Genomic DNA, 16,639 nt, shown 5'->3' with positions numbered 1-16,639 from the left:
AAAAAAAAAAAAAAAAAAAAAAAAAAAAAAAAAAAAAAAAAAAAAAAGGCAATGTGAGATTCATACTGTCAAAAAGCTAAAGTAAACACTTTCCTTACTACAGGAGTTTTTGGCTAACAACCCCTCTCTGACTGAAATCAGATCAGAAATTCTACACTTTGCTACTTTTGAACAGGAGATCGATGAGTTGAAGCCTATTATTGTTGTGGGAGCACTTGAATTGCATACAGGTATTTTTAAAATGTTATGTAAAGTATCTGTATTTTCACATGAAATGCTGCTTTATTTAGAAAGCAGTTGTGAAGCTACTTTGGTACAATATTATAAATATCAAATATTTCTGGGCCATGAATATTGTTCATATATATGTTATATATATGTATATATACAATGTGTGTTATATCATATATTATTATATATTCTTTGCATATAATATTATACCAGGGTGGCTTAATATACTGAATACGATGCAATTCCTCAATTGGCAGTCAAGCAACTAAGCTACAGGTGAAACTCTTTTTCAGGTTACTGTGAGGAAGGAGCTGTATACATGAGATAGGAATCAAACAATTTGAGGTTTCCTGAGAAGTTAATCCACTTGGGATTAGTGTATCAAAGGATGATGAGACAGCTGCTTAATATCGGAGATAAAACTCCCAAACTGATTTTACTGATTACAAGAGTGAGGGAGAGTGATGCTGGTCAGGCCCAGTGTTCGAGCAGAGCACACTCATATAAGGTGTCTGGGCAGCATGGGGTTTAAGGACTGTGGGTGTAAATAGGTTATCATCTGTAGAAAGATGTTTACTCAGGTGAGATTGTTGTTGATTGGTTGGCACTCAGAGGCAGGCTTATCGATATGTTCTTTTCGATTGGTTGACATTCAGAAGGGAGGAGCTGATGCTGATCGGGTGGCAAAAGTATGTGACCTGAGGTCAGTTGGTCTGTGGCTTGGGTTTAAAACTGGGTTATGGTGGCTATTTGTTGCCATAGTTACAGCGGTACAGTCTTGTCAGAAGTTTGTGAGAAGATTTTATTCTCAAAAGATATTTGAATGACCTATTTTACATCAACTATCCACCTTAAGTAGATTTTCAGATCTATCCTTAAAGAGTAAGTCTAACTGTGGCTCTCAAATTTGATTGTCAAGGTTACCTGACCTCTTTAATCCCATCCCTTCTGCTGGTGATAATGACAGAGTTCACCTCATGAACTGCTTTATATGGGACACTTAGCATACTACTTGGCAAATAGTTGATGTTCAATAAATATGAAATACTGTTATTATTTTTTTAAAGATTTATTTGTTTATTTGGGAGAGAGAGAGAGTATGGGGGGCGGGAGAGAGGGGCAGAGGGAGAGGGAGAATCTCAAGCAGACTCCATTGAGCATGGAGCCAGACACGGGGTTTGATCCCAGCACCCTGAGATCATGACCTGAGCTGAAATCAAGTTGGCAGCTCAACTGACTGAGCCACGCAGGCACCCCTTAAATGCTGTTATTATATCTATCAAGAAGGGATTTAAATTGGGGAAGAATCACAAATACTTGAAGGGAATATTTAGTTAGAAACCAGAAACTAGGGGCGCCTGGGTGGCTCAGTCGTTAAGTGTCTGCCTTCAGCTCAGGTCATGATCCCAGGGTCCTGGGATCGAGTCCCACATCGGACTCCCTGCTCAGCGGGAAGCCTGCTTCTCCCTCTCCCACTCCCCCTGCTTGTGGTCCCTCTCTCGCTGTGTCTCTCTCTGTCAAATAAATAAATAAAATCTTAAAAAAAAAAAAAGAAATCAGAAACAATACTTCAGGGACAATAATTCCAAGAACTGTAGACTTTTGGAAAATTAGTTTACCTATTATTATTACTATTATTTAAATTTCCTATTTGTTTTCTCATAGTGGTTAGCACTGTGATTCCTCATACAAAAATCAACTCTAGCACAGAGTGAGAGTTGGCTGAGGGCTCAATTTTAGAGAGAGAAAACTAAGAAATGGAATAGGCAGCAACAGTTCTAAAGAAGGGGGAAGGTGGGCTGAATGCTTGGGGACTGAGGAAAAGGAGAAGACAGGCCCACAAGATGCAGACCTCATGAGAGGATCTCTCAGCCTCAACCAACAAGCTGGCTGTATGTTTCCGCAGCTCCCTAGTCTAACTGTTGGAAGTTGGCAAGGAGCAGTCATGTTTCAAACATGGCAGGGCTGGCGGGTTGAGGGATACTAAGAGAAGAAAAGAGGAATGTGTAAGGATTGTTAAGATGGAGTTGACTAGTTGGAGGTGGGATCATCAAATAGGACAGTGAAGTTAGAGATGCTCAGATTAGACATGAAGTAAATAGTTTCAGAATGTCAATTGTATTCCATTCTGATCTTTCTTCCTCTTCCCCAGAGCCAATGAAACTGGCCTTATCAATTGAGGCTAAGGCATGGAAGATGTTACTCTGTCGCTACTTGAATGAAGAATACAAAAAGAAAATGTCAGACATGATAGCATTTATCAATGAATACTTGAAAAAGTTGTCTAGACCTATTCGTGATTTAGATGATGTCAGGTTTGCAATGGAAGCCTTATCATCTATCCGTGATAATGAAATTCAAATGGACATGACTTTGGGACCAATTGAAGTAAGAAATGATCACATTTTTTCTTTCTTGAAATATTTTTTTTTTTTAAATAGAGACACACTAAAAAATTGATTCTGTTAACATACTTTCTTCATCTATTTTATGGCACAGTCTGCCAGTTTCTCCTTTCTGATTTGATGCCCTTGGAGGGGTTTTGACAATTACCAACAGTGAACAGTATACAAAGGAATATTAATATATTAATAATGCTGAACTGGTCTAGACAGTGTTCAGTTTTTTTATGCTAGCACCAACATTTCACAGAAATGAATGCTTGCGCTCTTTCATGTCAATCCCAACATGCTAGGCAAGTTCCCCAAATATCTTTGGCTTTCCTTAGAAACCACTATAGGTCTCACTCATGACCAATGGCATACCAAGGGAAGCATGGTGGGAGGAGTCCACTTAGGCTCAATAGTAGTCTGTTGGAACTAACATCAACCAGAGATGTTTCTAGGGTGGAGTGCTATATTAGTTTCCTACTGTGGCTATAACGAATTACCATAAACGTAATGGCTTAAAACAACATAAATGTATTATTTTACAGTTCTACAGATCATAAGTCTGAAAATGGATTTTATGGGGCTAAAATCAAGATGTCAGAAGGGCTGTATTCTTTCTAGAGGCTCTAGGAGAGAGTCTGTTCCTTGCCTTTTCTAGCTTCTAGAAGCCACCTGCATTCCTTGGCTCACAGCCCCTTCCAGCAATGTCATCACTCCTGCCCCTGCTTCAGTCTTTACATCTTCTCTGGCTTTACTCTCCTGCCTCCCTCTTTCCCTTATATGGACATTTGTGATCACTTTGGGCCCAACCAGTTTGTCCAGGATAATCTCCCCATTTCAAGTTTTTTTTTTTTCAAACATAATCACATCTGCAAAGTCCCTTTTGCCATGTAAAGTAACATATTCATAGGCTCTGGAGATTAGGATGTGGACAACACTGGAGAGAGCCATTATTTTGTCTACCATAAATTAATTATGACTAATATTTAAATCAGACTCTTATTTTATTACCTTTTTTTTTTTTAAGAGAGAGGGTGCACTTGTGTGAGCAGTGGGGGCGGGGCAGAGGGAGAGGAAGAGAATCTTAAGCAGGCTCCATGCCCAGTATGGAGCCCGATGTGGGGCTCAATCTCATGAGCCTGTAATCATGACCTGAGCTGAAATTAGGAGTTGGGCATTTAACTCACTGAGTCACCCAGGCAACCCAGAAACTTTATTCTTCAGCATGAATTATTTTAGTAAATCCAATTGCCAATCCATCCCTTTGACCATTCAAGTTTCTTTTCATCAGGGTATCTCCCACATCATTGTTTCATTCTGTTCTTTATATAGCCAATGCATATTTTAATAGAGTAATGAGAAGATATTTTGCATGGTGTTGCACAAGATCAAAGAGGAGAGAGGAGATCAAAGAGGAGAAAATGATCCTAGGGATATTTTCTAGGATAGTATTTCTTTCTTTCTTTCTTTTTTTTGATGTAGGCTGCATGCCCAGCGTGGAGCCCAATGTGGGGCTTGAACTCATGACTATGAGATCAAGACCTGAGCTGAGACCAAGGGTCAGATGCTCAACCAACTGAGCCACCCACGCGCCTCGACTAAGATAGTATTTCAGTGTGATCTGCCTACATCTCCATCAGAATCACCTAGGTGCTTATTAAATGCAGATTTCAGGACCTAAGCTCTAGAGTCAATATCTGGTATCAGGGAGAATTTAGAGGTGTTTACATACATGTTTAATTTTGGGAACCACTCTTCTAAAACACACTCTCTAATAAGAATGGGAAAAATAGGAATGTGTTTCTACAGGGCATCTAAATCATTTGGCATTTGCTTTCCTTGTGATATTTCTGAACTCTACTCCCACTTCCAGGAAGCCTATGCTATTTTAAACAGATTTGAAGTTGAAGTGACCAAAGAAGAATCAGAAGCAGTTGATACCTTGAGATATTCTTTCAACAAATTGCAGAGCAAAGCTGTAAGTACAAACTTAATTCTTATTTTTTTATAAGTCACCATCTCTAGAAAAAATTTTTATACATTTTATTTTTTTTATTTTTTATTTTTTTTTTTAAAGATTTTATTTATTTATTTGAGAGCGTGAGAATGGAGAGAGAGAGAGCATATGAGATGGGGGAGGGTCAGAGGGAGAAGCAGACTCCCTGCTGAGCAGGGAGCCCGATGCGGGACTCGATCCCGGGACTCCAGGATCATGACCTGAGCCGAGGGCAGTCGCTTAACCAACTGAGCCACCCAGGCGCCCCCAAAAAATTTTATACATTTTAAAGCTTAAATATATATTAATAGCTTTATTGAGATATAATTTACATACCATAAAATTTACCATTTCAAAGTATACAGTTCAGGGATTTTTAGTATATTCATAGAGTTGCACAGCCATGATCATTATCTAATTTTAGAACACTTTCATTTTCCCAAGAAACCCCATATCCATTAGCAGCCACTCCATCTTCTCCCTCTTTCTGTAGTTGCTGGCAACCACGAATCTACTTTTCTGTCTCTATGGATTTGTCTTTTCTAGACATGTAATATAGATGGACTCATACAATATTTAGCCTTTTGTGACTGACTTCTTTCATTTAGCATAATGTTTTACCATTTATCCATGTTGTCCTCTGTACCACTACTTCATTCTCCTAATGGCTAATGATGTTGAGCATCTTTTCATGTACTTATTGGCCATTCATCCATCTTGTTTGGAGAAATGTGAATTTAAATCCTTTGCTTTTTAAAAAATGGGTTGTCTTTTTATTTTTGAGTTGTAAGAGTTCTTTATATATTTTGGGTATTTGGATATTCCATATGAAAGGATTTGTAAATATTTTCTCTCATTCTGTGGATTGTCTTTTCAATTTTTTTTTCAAATTTTTATTTGAATTCCATTTAATGGTACAATATTAGTTTCAGGTGTATAATATAGTGATCCAACACCTCCATACAACACCTGGTGCTCATCACAACAAGTGTACTCCTTAATCTCCATCACCTGTTTAACCCATCCCCCCACCCACCTCCCCTCTGGTAGGCATCAGTTTGTTCTCTATCATTAAGAGTCTGTTTCTTGGCTTGCCTCTCCCTCATTATTCCCTTTGTTCATTTGTTTTGTTTCTTAAATTCCACATGTGAGTGAAATCATATGATATTTGTCTTGCTCTGACTGACTTATTTTGCTTAGCATAATACATCCATGTTGTTGCAAATGGCAAGATTTCATTCTTTTTTATGGTTGAGTAATATTCTATTGTATATATATAACACATCAAAATAAAAAGCTTCTGCACAACAAAGGAAACAACCGGGGGGCGGAGCAAGATGGCAGAGGAGTAGGAGACCTGGATTTCCTCTCCTCTCAGGAATTCAGCTGGATAGGGATCAAACCATTCTGAACACCTACAAACTCAACAGGAGATCGAAGAAAAGAATAGCAACAACTCTCTGAACAGAAAAGCAACCATTTTCTGGAAGGTAGGACGTGCGGAGAAGTGAATCCGAGGCGATATTCGGGAAGATAGACGGCGGGGGGGGGGCTCCGTCGGCCCCTTCTGGCAAGTGATAGAGCCGAGGAGCACAAAATCAGAACTTTGAGAAGTCTGCTCCGCTGAGGGACATCACTCCAGTGGCTAAGCAGGGGGTGGAACCCTTGCAGGACAGTGTGGTCTCAGGACCCTCGGGGTCACAGAAAGACCAGGGGTGCCTGAGTGCGGCAGAGCTCCCAGGTATTGGAGCAGGGAACCCGGCTGCAGAGACAGAGCCGAGGAGCGGGCTCTCAGCTTGGGGTTGCCATAAACCGTGATCCGGGGCACAATCGGGCCACCGCTCCTCCAGCAGGGACCCAACAAGTGGCAGATCCGGGGAGACTCACCTTCCTCCCCCAGGAGGAGCAGCGCGGGAGCGCACCGCAGGGATCTGCTGGGTTTGGAGACTCCACACGGGGTCGGGTGCCAGAGATAGAAACGCGCGGTCACAGGCCGGGTGACCATGGAGTACGGCCGGAGACCAGGGAGACGGGAGTGACTGACGACTTTTCTCTGGGGACTCACTGAGGAGCGGGGCCCCGAGTTCTCGGCTCCTCTGGGATGGAGATTGGGAGGCCGCCATTTTCACTCTCCGCCTCCAAAGCTGTACGGAAAGCTTGCAGGGAACAAAAGCTCCGGAGAGCAAACCCAAGCAGATTACTTAGCCCGGACCGGGCAAGGGCGGGGCAATTCCACCTCCGGCAGAGACATTTGGAAACCACGGCAACAGGCCCCTCCCCCAGAAGATCAGCGAGAATAGCCAGCCAAGACCAAGTTTACTGATCAATGAGAATGGCAGAACTCCAGCGCTAGGGGAATACTGCACATAGAATTCATAGCTTTTTTACCATGATTCTTTTGTCTTTCAAAGTTAATTTTTTTTTAACTGTCTTTTTTCTTTTTTTTTTGAATTTTTCTTTTTCCCTTTTTCAACCAACATCTTATCAATCCCTTCTTTAAAAAACATTTTTATTTTTCATTTTTAGACTCAAATTCTATCCCTTCATAGTAGTTACTCGTATTTTTGGCATATATATATAAGTTGTTCTCTCTTTAAAATTTTGAGAAAGTTTCCTCTAACAGATCAAAATATACCCTAAATCTCTAGTGTATGGTTTTTTTCTACGCCCCTGCCAGATCACATTCTCTCCCTTTTTTTCTTTTTTTTTTAAATTCCTCTTCTTTCTTTTTTCAAACAACTTCTTATCAATTCCTTTTATAAAATTTTTTATAATTTCCATCTTTAGAGTCATATTCCATCCCTTCATCATACCAACCCTTATTTTTGTACATATATAAGTTTTTCTTTCTTTAAAATTTTGGGAGGCACTTTCTTCTAACAGACCAAAATACACCCAAAATCTAGTGTGTGGCACTGATCTATATACCAGCCTGATCATATTTGATCACATTCTGTTTTTTTTTTGTTTTGTTTTGTTCTGTTTTTGTTTTGTTCTGTTTTTGTTTGTTTTTATCGTTATCTTTTTCTTTTTCTTTTTCTTTTTTCTCTCTTTCCCTTTCTTTTCCCACTGCTTCAGGTCTTTTCTGATTTGTTTAGAGTATATTTTCTGGGGACGTTGTTACCCTGCTAGCATTTTGCTCTCTCATTAATCTATTCTTCTCTGCACAAAATGACAAGACGGAAAAAATCACCTCAACAAAAAGAACAAGAGGTAGTACCGACTGCCAGGGACCTACTCAATACGGACATTAGTACGATGTCAGATCTAGAGTTCAGAATCATCACCTTAATGATACTAGCTGGACTTGAAAAAAGCATGGAAGTTATTAGAGAAACCCTTTCTGGAGAAGTAAAAGAACTAAAATCTAACCAAGTAGAAATCAAAAAGGCTATTAATGAGGTGCAATCAAATATGGGGGCGCTAACTGCTAGGATAAATGAGGCAGAAGAGAGAATCAGTGATATAGAAGACCAAATGATGGAAAATAAAGAAACTGAGAAAAAGAGAGATCAACAACTACTGGATCACGAGGGCAGAATTCGAGAGATAAGCGATGCCATAAGACGAAACAACATTAGAATAATTGGGATCCCAGAAGAAGAAGAAAGAGAGAGAGGGGCAGAAGGTATATTGGAGCAAATTATAGCAGAGAACTTCCCTAATATGGGGAAGGAAACACACATCAAAATCCAGGAGGCACAGAGAACCCCTCTCAAAATCAATAAAAATAGGTCAACACCCCAACATCTAATAGTAAAACTTACGAGTCTCAGAGACAAAGAGAAAATCCTGAAAGCAGCTCGGGAGAAGAGATATGTAACGTACAATGGTAGAAACATTAGACTGGCAACAGACCTATCCACAGAGACCTGGCAGGCCAGAAAGGACTGGCAGGATATATTCAGAACACTAAACGAGAAAAATATGCAGCCAAGAATACTATATCCAGCTAGGCTGTCATTGAAAATAGAAGGAGAGATAAAAAGCTTCCAGAACAAACAAAAACTAAAGGAATTTGCAAACACGAAACCAGCCCTACAAGAAATATTGAAACGGGTCCTCTAAGCAAAGAGAGAGCCTAAAAGCAACATAGACCAGAAAGGAACACAGACAATATACAGTAACAGTCACCTTACAGGCAATACAATGGCACTAAATTCCTATCTTTCAATAGTTACCTTGAATGTAAATGGGCTAAATGCCCCAATCAAAAGACACAGGCTATCAGATTGGATTAAAAAACAAGATCCATTGATATGCTGTCTGCAAGAGACTCATTTTAGACCCAAAGACACCCCCAGATTGAAAGTGAGGGGGTGGAAAACCATTTACCATGCTCATGGACACCAAAAGAAAGCTGGGGTGGCAATCCTTATATCAGACAAATTAGATTTTAAACCAAAGACTGTAATAAGAGATGAGGAAAGGCACTATATCCTACTTAAAGGGTCTATCCAACAAGAAGATCTAACAATTGTAAATATCTATGCCCCAACATGGGAGCAGCCAATTATATAAGCCAATTAATAACAAAAGCAAAGAAACACATCCACAACAATACAATAATAGTGGGGGACTTTAACACCCCCCTCACTGAAATGGACAGATCGTCTAAGCAAAAGATCAACAAGGAAATAAAGACTTTAAATGACACACTGGACCAAATGGACTTCACAGACATATTCAGAACATTCCATCCCAAAGCAACGGAATACACATTCTTCTCTAGTGCCCATGGAACATTCTCCAGAATCGATCACATCCTAGGTCATAAATCAGGTCTCAACTGCTACCAAAAGATTGGGATCATTCCCTGCCTATTTTCAGACCACAATGCTTTGAAACTAGATCTCAATCACAAGAGGAAAGTCGGAAAGAACTCAAATACATGGAGGCTAAAGAGCATCCTACTAAAAAATGAATGGGTCAACCAGGAAATTAAAGAAGAATTAAAAAAATTCATGGAAACCAATGAAAATGAAAACACAACTATTCAAAATCTTTGAGATGCAGCAAAGGCAGTCCTAAGAGGAAAGTATATAGCAATACAAGCCTTCCTCAAGAAACAAGAAAGGTCTCAAGTACACAACCTAACCCTACACCTAAAGGAGCTGGAGAAAGAACAGCAAATAAAGCCTAAACCCAGCAGGAGAAGAGAAATAATAAAGATCAGAGCAGAAATCAATGAAATAGAAACTAAAAGAACAGTAGAACAGATCAACGAAACTAGGAGCTTGTTCTTTGAAAGAATTAACAAGATTGATAAACCCCTGGCCAGACTTATCCAAAAGAAAAGAGAAATGACCCAAATCAACAAAATCATGAATGAAAGAGGAGAAATCACAACCAACACCAAAGAGATACAAACAATTATAAGAACATATTATGAGCAGCTCTATGCCAGCAAATTAGATAACCTGGAAGACATGGATGCATTCCTAGAGATGTATCAACTACCAAAACTGAACCAGGAAGAAATAGAAAACCTGAACAGACCTATAACCACTAAGGAAATTGAAGCAGTCATCAAAAATCTCCCAACAAACAAAAGCCCCAGGCCAGATGGCTTCCCAGGGGAATTCTACCAAACATTTCAAGAAGAATTAATACCTATTCTTCTGAAACTGTTCCAAAAAATAGAAATGGAAGGAAAACTTCCAAACTCATTTTATGAGGCCACCATTACCTTGATCCCCAAACCAGACAAAGACCCCATCAAAAAGGAGAATTACAGACCAATATCCCTGATGAACATGGATGCAAAAATTCTCACCAAAATACTAGCCAATAGGATCCAACAGTACATTAAAAGGATTATTCACCACGACTAAGTGGGATTTATCCCTGGGCTGCAAGGTTGGTTCAACATCCGCAAATCAATCAACATGATACAATACATTAACAGAAGAAAGAACAAGAATCATATGATCCTCTCAATAGATGCAGAAAAAGCATTTGACAAAGTACAGCATCCTTTCTTGATCAAAACTCTTCAGAGTATAGGCATAGAGGGACATACCTCAATATCATAAAAGCCATCTATGAGAAAGCTACAGCGAATATCATTCTCAATGGGGAAAAACTGAGAGCTTTCCCCCTAAGGTCAGGAACGTGGCAGGGATGTCCACTATCACCACTGCTAATCAACATAGTATTGGAAGTCCTAGCCACAGCAATCAGACAACAAAAAGAAATAAAAGGCATCCAAATCGTCAGAGAAGAAGTCAAACTCTCACTCTTTGCAGATGATATGATACTTTATGTGGAAAACCCCAAAGACTCCACCCCAAAACTTCTAGAACTCATACAGGAATTCAGTAAAGTGGCAGGATATAAAATCAATGCACAGAAGTCAATGGCATTCCTATACACCAACAACAAGACAGAAGAAAGAGAAATTAAGGAGTCGATCCCATTTACAATTGCACCCAAAACCATAAGATACCTAGGAATAAATCTAACCAAAGAGGCAAAGGATCTGTACTCAGAAAACTATAAAATACTCATGAAACAATTTGAGGAAGACACAAAGAATTGGAAAAACGTTCCATGCTCATGGATTGGAAGAACAAATATTGTGAAGATGTCAATGCTACCTAGAACAATCTACACATTCAATGCAATCCCCATCAAAATACCATCCACTTTTTTCAAAGAAATGGAACAAATAATCCTAAAATTTGTATGGAACCAGAAAAGACCCCGAATAGCCAGAGGAATGTTGATAAAGAAAAGCAAAGCTGGTGGCATCACAATTCCGGACTTCCAGCTCTATTACAAAGCTGTCATCATCAATACAATATGGTACTGGCACAAAAACAGGCACATAGATCAATGGAACAGAATAGAGAGCCCAGAAATGGACCCTCAATTCTATGGTCAACTAATCTTTGACAAAGCAGGAAAGAACGTCCAATGGAAAAAAGACAGTCTCTTCAACAAATGGTGTTGGGAAAATCGGACAGCCACATGCAGAAGAATGAAACTGGACCATTTCCTTCCACCACACACAAAAATAGACTCCAAATGGTTGAAAGACCTCAATGTGGGACAGGAGTCCATCAAAATCCTAAAGGAGAACACAGGCAGCAACCTCTTCGACCTCAGCCGCAGCAACTTCTTCCTAGAACATCGCCAAAGGCAAGGGAAGCAAGGGCAAAAATGATCTATTGGGACTTCATCAAGATAAAAAGCTTTTGCAAAGCAAAGGAAACAGTCAACAAAACCAAAAGACAACCGACAGAATGGGAGAAGATATTTGCAAATGACATATCAGATAAAGGGCTAGTATCCAAAATCTATAAAGAACTCATCAAACTCAACACCCAAAGAACAAAGAATCCAATCAAGAAATGGGCAGAAGACATGAACAGACATTTTTCCAAAGAAGACATCCAAACGGCCAACAGACACACGAAAAAGTGTTCAATATCGCTCGGCATCAGGGAAATCCAAATCAAAACCTCAATGAGATACCACCTCACACCAGTCAGAATGGCTAAAATTAACAAGTCAGGAAACAACAGATGTTGGCGGGGATGCGGAGAAAGGGGAACCCTCCTACACTGTTGGTGGGAATGCAAGCTGGTGCAGCCACTCTGGAAAACAGTATGGAGGTTCCTCAAAAACTTGAAAAATAGAGCTACCATATGATCCAGCAATGGCACTACTGGGTATTTACCCCAAAGATACAAAAGTAGGGATCCAAAAGGGTACGTGCACCCCGATGTTTATAGCAGCAATGTCCACAGTAGCCAAACTGTGGAAAGAGCCAAGATGTCCATCGACAGATGAATGGATAAAGAAGAGGTGGTATATATATATATATATAATGGAATATTATGCAGCCATCAAAAGGAATGAGAACTTGCCATTTGCAACGATGTGGATGGAACTGGAGGGTATTATGCTGAGCGAAATAAGTCAAACAGAGAAAGACATGTATCATATGACCTCACTGATATGAGGAATTCTTAATCTCAGGAAACAAACTGAGGGTTGCTGGAGTGGGGGGTGGGGTGGGAGGGATGGGGTGACTGGGTGATAGACACTGGGGAGGGTATGTGCTCTGGTAAGCGCTGTGAATTGTGCAAGACTGTTGAATCTCAGATCTGTACCTCTGAAACAAATAATGCAACATATGTTAAGAAAAAAAAAAAGAAGAAGAAGAAGGTAGCAGGAGGGGAAGAATGAAGGGGGGGAAATCGGAGGGGCAGACGAACCATGAAAGACGATGGACTCTGAAAAACAAACTGAGGGTTCTAGAGGGGAGGGGGGTGGGAGGATGGGTTAGCCTGGTGATGGGTATTGAGGAGGGCACGTTCTGCATGGAGCACTGGGTGTTATGCACAAACAATGAATCATGGAACACTACATCTAAAACTAATGATGTAATGTATGGGGATTAACATAACAATAAAAAATTAAAAAAAAAAAACAAAAACAAAGGAAACAACCAAACTAAAAGGCAACCTTTGGAATGGGAGAAGATATTTGCAGATGGCATATCTGATGAAGGGTTAGCATCCAAAATATATAAAGATCTTATAAAACTCAGCAGCCGAAAATGAATTATCCCATTAAAAAATGGTTAGAAGTCATGAATAGGCATTTGTCCAAAGAAGACATACAGATGGCCAACAGACACATGAAAAGATGCTCAACATCACTCATCATCAGGGAAATGCAAATCAAAACTACCATGAGATATCACCTCACACCTGTCGGAATGGCTAAAATCAACAACACAAGAAATGACAAGTATTGGTGAGGGTGTGGAGAAAGGAGAATCCTCTTGTACTGTTGGCGGGAATGCAAACTGGTATAGCCACTGTGGAAGACAGTATGGAGGTTCCTCAAAGAGTTAAAATAAACTCCCCTGTGATCCACCAATGGCACTACTAGGTATTTATCCAAAGAACATAAAAATATGAATTCAAAGGGATACATGCACCCTGATGTTTATAGCAGTATGATCTACAACAGCCAAATTATGGAAACAGCTCAAGTGTCCATCAACTGATGAATGGATAAAGAAGATGTCTTTTCAATTTCTTGATGGTGTTTTTCTTTTCTTTTTTGTTATTTTTACTGTTTTAAAAGGAACATAACATAAAATTTACCATCTTAATCATTTTTTTAAGTGTACAGTTCAGTGGTATTAAAGACATTCACACTGTTGTGTAGACATTACTACTATATAACCCTATAACTCCTTTCATCTTATAAATCTGAAATTTTATGCCTATTAAACAGTAACTCCACATTCTCCCTCCCTCCCAGTCCCTGGTAACCACCATTCTGCTTTCTGTCTCCGAATTTGAAGCACAAATTTTTAAAATTTTGATGAAGTCCAATTTATCTTTTTTTTTCTTTTGTTGCTTGTGATTTAGTATCTTATCTAGAAAATGGTTGCCTAATCCAGGGTCATGAAGATTTACTACTGTTTTCTTATGTCAGATTTATAATTTTAGCCCTTACATTTAGATTTCTGATACATTTTGAGTTAATTTTTGTATGGTGGGAGTTAGGGGTCCAACTTCATGCAAAAAAATAATGTGGATATCCAGTTGTCTCAGCACCATTTGTTGAAAAAACCATCCTTTAACCAACAAACTGTCTTGGCACCCTTACTGAAAATCAATTGACCATAAATGTAGGGAGTTAGTTCTGGACTCTCAGTTCGATTCTGTTGATTCATATGTCTATCCCTATGTCGGTAACCTACTGGCTTTATTATTGTAACTTTGTGCTAAGTTTTTTTTTTTTTAATCATGGTAAAGTACACATAGCGTTTGCCATCTTAACTATTTTTTTTAAAGATTTATTTATTTATTTTTTGGGGGGCAAGTGTCTATGCACACGTGAGCAGGGGGGAGGGACAGAAGGAGAGGGAGAGAGAGACTTAAACAGAGCTTAAGAGCATGGAGCCCGGAGCCCTCATGACCCTGAGATCACGACCTGAGCCAAAACTAAGAGTCAGATGCTTAACTGACTGCGCCACTCAGGCACCTCTCATCTTAACTATTTTTAAGTGTACAGTTCAATAGTGTTACATTGTTGTGCAACCAATATCCAGAAATTTTTCATCTTGCAAAACTGAAACCCTATATCCATTAAATAATAACTCTCCATTTCTCTCTTTTCCCAGTCCCTGGCAACCACCATTCTGCTTTCTGCCTCTATAAATTTGACTACTTTTGGTACCTCATATAAGTAGAATCAGACAATATTTGTCTTCTTGTGACTGGCTTATTTCAGTTAGCATAATGTCCTCAAGTTTCATCCATGCTGTAGCAGGTGACAGAATTTCCTTCCTTTTTAAGATTGACTAATATTCCATTATATGTGTATGCCACATTTTGTTTATTTATTCATCTATCAGTGGACACTTGGGTCGCTTCCATCTTTTGGCTATCGTGAAGAATGCTGCTATGAACATGAAAGTGCAGATAGCTCTTTGAGACCCCACTTTTAGTTCTTTTGGATATGTACCTAGGAATAGAACTGCTGTATCATATAGTATCATTTTTAACTTTTTGAGGTCCACTATTTGCCATAGGAGCTGCACCATTTTACATTCCCACCAACAGTGCAAAAAGTTTCCAATTTCTCCACATCCTTGCCAACACTTGTTATTTTCTGTTTCCTTGATTGTGGGCATCCTAATTGGTGAGGTGGTACATTATTGTGGTTTTGATTTGCATTTCCCTTATGTTACATGATGTTGAGCATCTTTTTATATGCTTATAAAAAGCATTTGTTTATTTTCTTTGGAAAAAAGTCTGTTCAAGTTCTTTGCCTATTTTAAAATTGAGTTGTTTGTGGTTTTCATTGTTATTGTTGTTGTTGAGTTATAGGAGTTCTTTATATATTCTGGATATTAACGCCATATCATATATATGATTTGCAAATATTTTCTCTTATCCCATAGGATCCCTGTTCGCTCTATTGATTGAATCCTTATAATTCCATTTGCTTCTGTAAAGTAGGTGGTTATAGTCCCTCTTTCATTCTTAATTTTAGGAATTTGAATCCTTTCTCCTTTATTCTTGGTTAGTCTAGGTAAAGGTTTGTCAATTCTGTTGATCTTTTCAAAGAAGAAATTTTTAGTTTGTTGATTTTCTCTATTGTTTTCCTATACTCTATATCATTTATCTGTGCTGTAATTTTTGTTCTATCCTTCTGCTCGTTTTGGATTTAGTTTGTTCTTTGCCTAGTTTGTTAAGGTGGATGGTTAGGTTACTGATTTGAAATCTTTTTTCTTTTCATGCAGGCATTTTTAGCTATAAATTTCCCTCTAAGCATTTTTGAAGTTAGTGAATATTTATGCAGTTAAACATTAAAAATGAACTCCAAGGGAGGGTCCAGATTCTTTAATTACAGTGAAAATTTTTATTGAATATTGATTAAATGTTGGCTTAAAACTTTTTGTTTATGAAAAGATTTGTCACTGAGATTGAAGCAAGGCAGACTAGCAAGGACCCAGAGCTGAAATTGGGGTCATGACTTGTGATCCCAGCTCTGCCACCAGCCAATTGGGTGATATTATGCAACTTAATGACCTTTGTTTCTCAATTTCTTCATGTGATCATTTAGGAATACATTAGGAATTTTTTTATACGTGGTTATGAGGCTCCCTTGAGGTAATGTGTATAAAACGCTTTTTTCATACTCATGTTTATTTACGTTCATGCTCAATATTGACTAATCACTTATTTTAAAAAACAGTTACTGTTTTAGACAGAAAAGTGCATCTTGGGAAGGAAATGGAGAACCCTCTGTTGAGATTTAGTGAAGCCCAAGTTTCTGTTATTTTTCAGTGGAAAAGATTCACTCCGGTTGTTTTTTTTTTTTTTTAAGATTTTATTTATTTATTTGTCAGAGAGAGAGAGTGCACACACAAGCAGGCGGAGCGACAGGCCGAGGGAGAAGCAGGCTCCCTGCTGAGCAAGGAGCCCGATGCGGGACTCGATCCCGGGACCCTAGGATCATGATCTGAGCTGAAGGCAACTGCTTA

The 16,639-nt window shown here is 39.0% G+C and overlaps 1 protein-coding gene across 1 annotated transcript in view; it reads left to right on the top strand.

Moving 5' to 3' along the window:
* Positions 1–16,639, top strand: part of DNAH8 (dynein axonemal heavy chain 8) — a 369,397-nt gene that overhangs the window by 122,960 nt on the left and 229,798 nt on the right. The window contains exons 27-29 of the mRNA XM_032410111.1: positions 104–230; positions 2,384–2,619; positions 4,495–4,599. Of these exons, the coding sequence (XP_032266002.1) occupies positions 104–230; positions 2,384–2,619; positions 4,495–4,599 (468 nt within the window). The remainder of the gene's footprint in view (positions 1–103; positions 231–2,383; positions 2,620–4,494; positions 4,600–16,639) is intronic.

Source organism: Phoca vitulina, unplaced genomic scaffold, assembly GCF_004348235.1.
Source record: "Phoca vitulina isolate PV1807 unplaced genomic scaffold, GSC_HSeal_1.0 scaffold11, whole genome shotgun sequence".
Classification (NCBI taxonomy): domain Eukaryota; kingdom Metazoa; phylum Chordata; class Mammalia; order Carnivora; family Phocidae; genus Phoca; species Phoca vitulina.
Note: the sequence above shows the minus strand (reverse complement) of the source record. Positions and strands in the feature narration are given on the sequence as shown.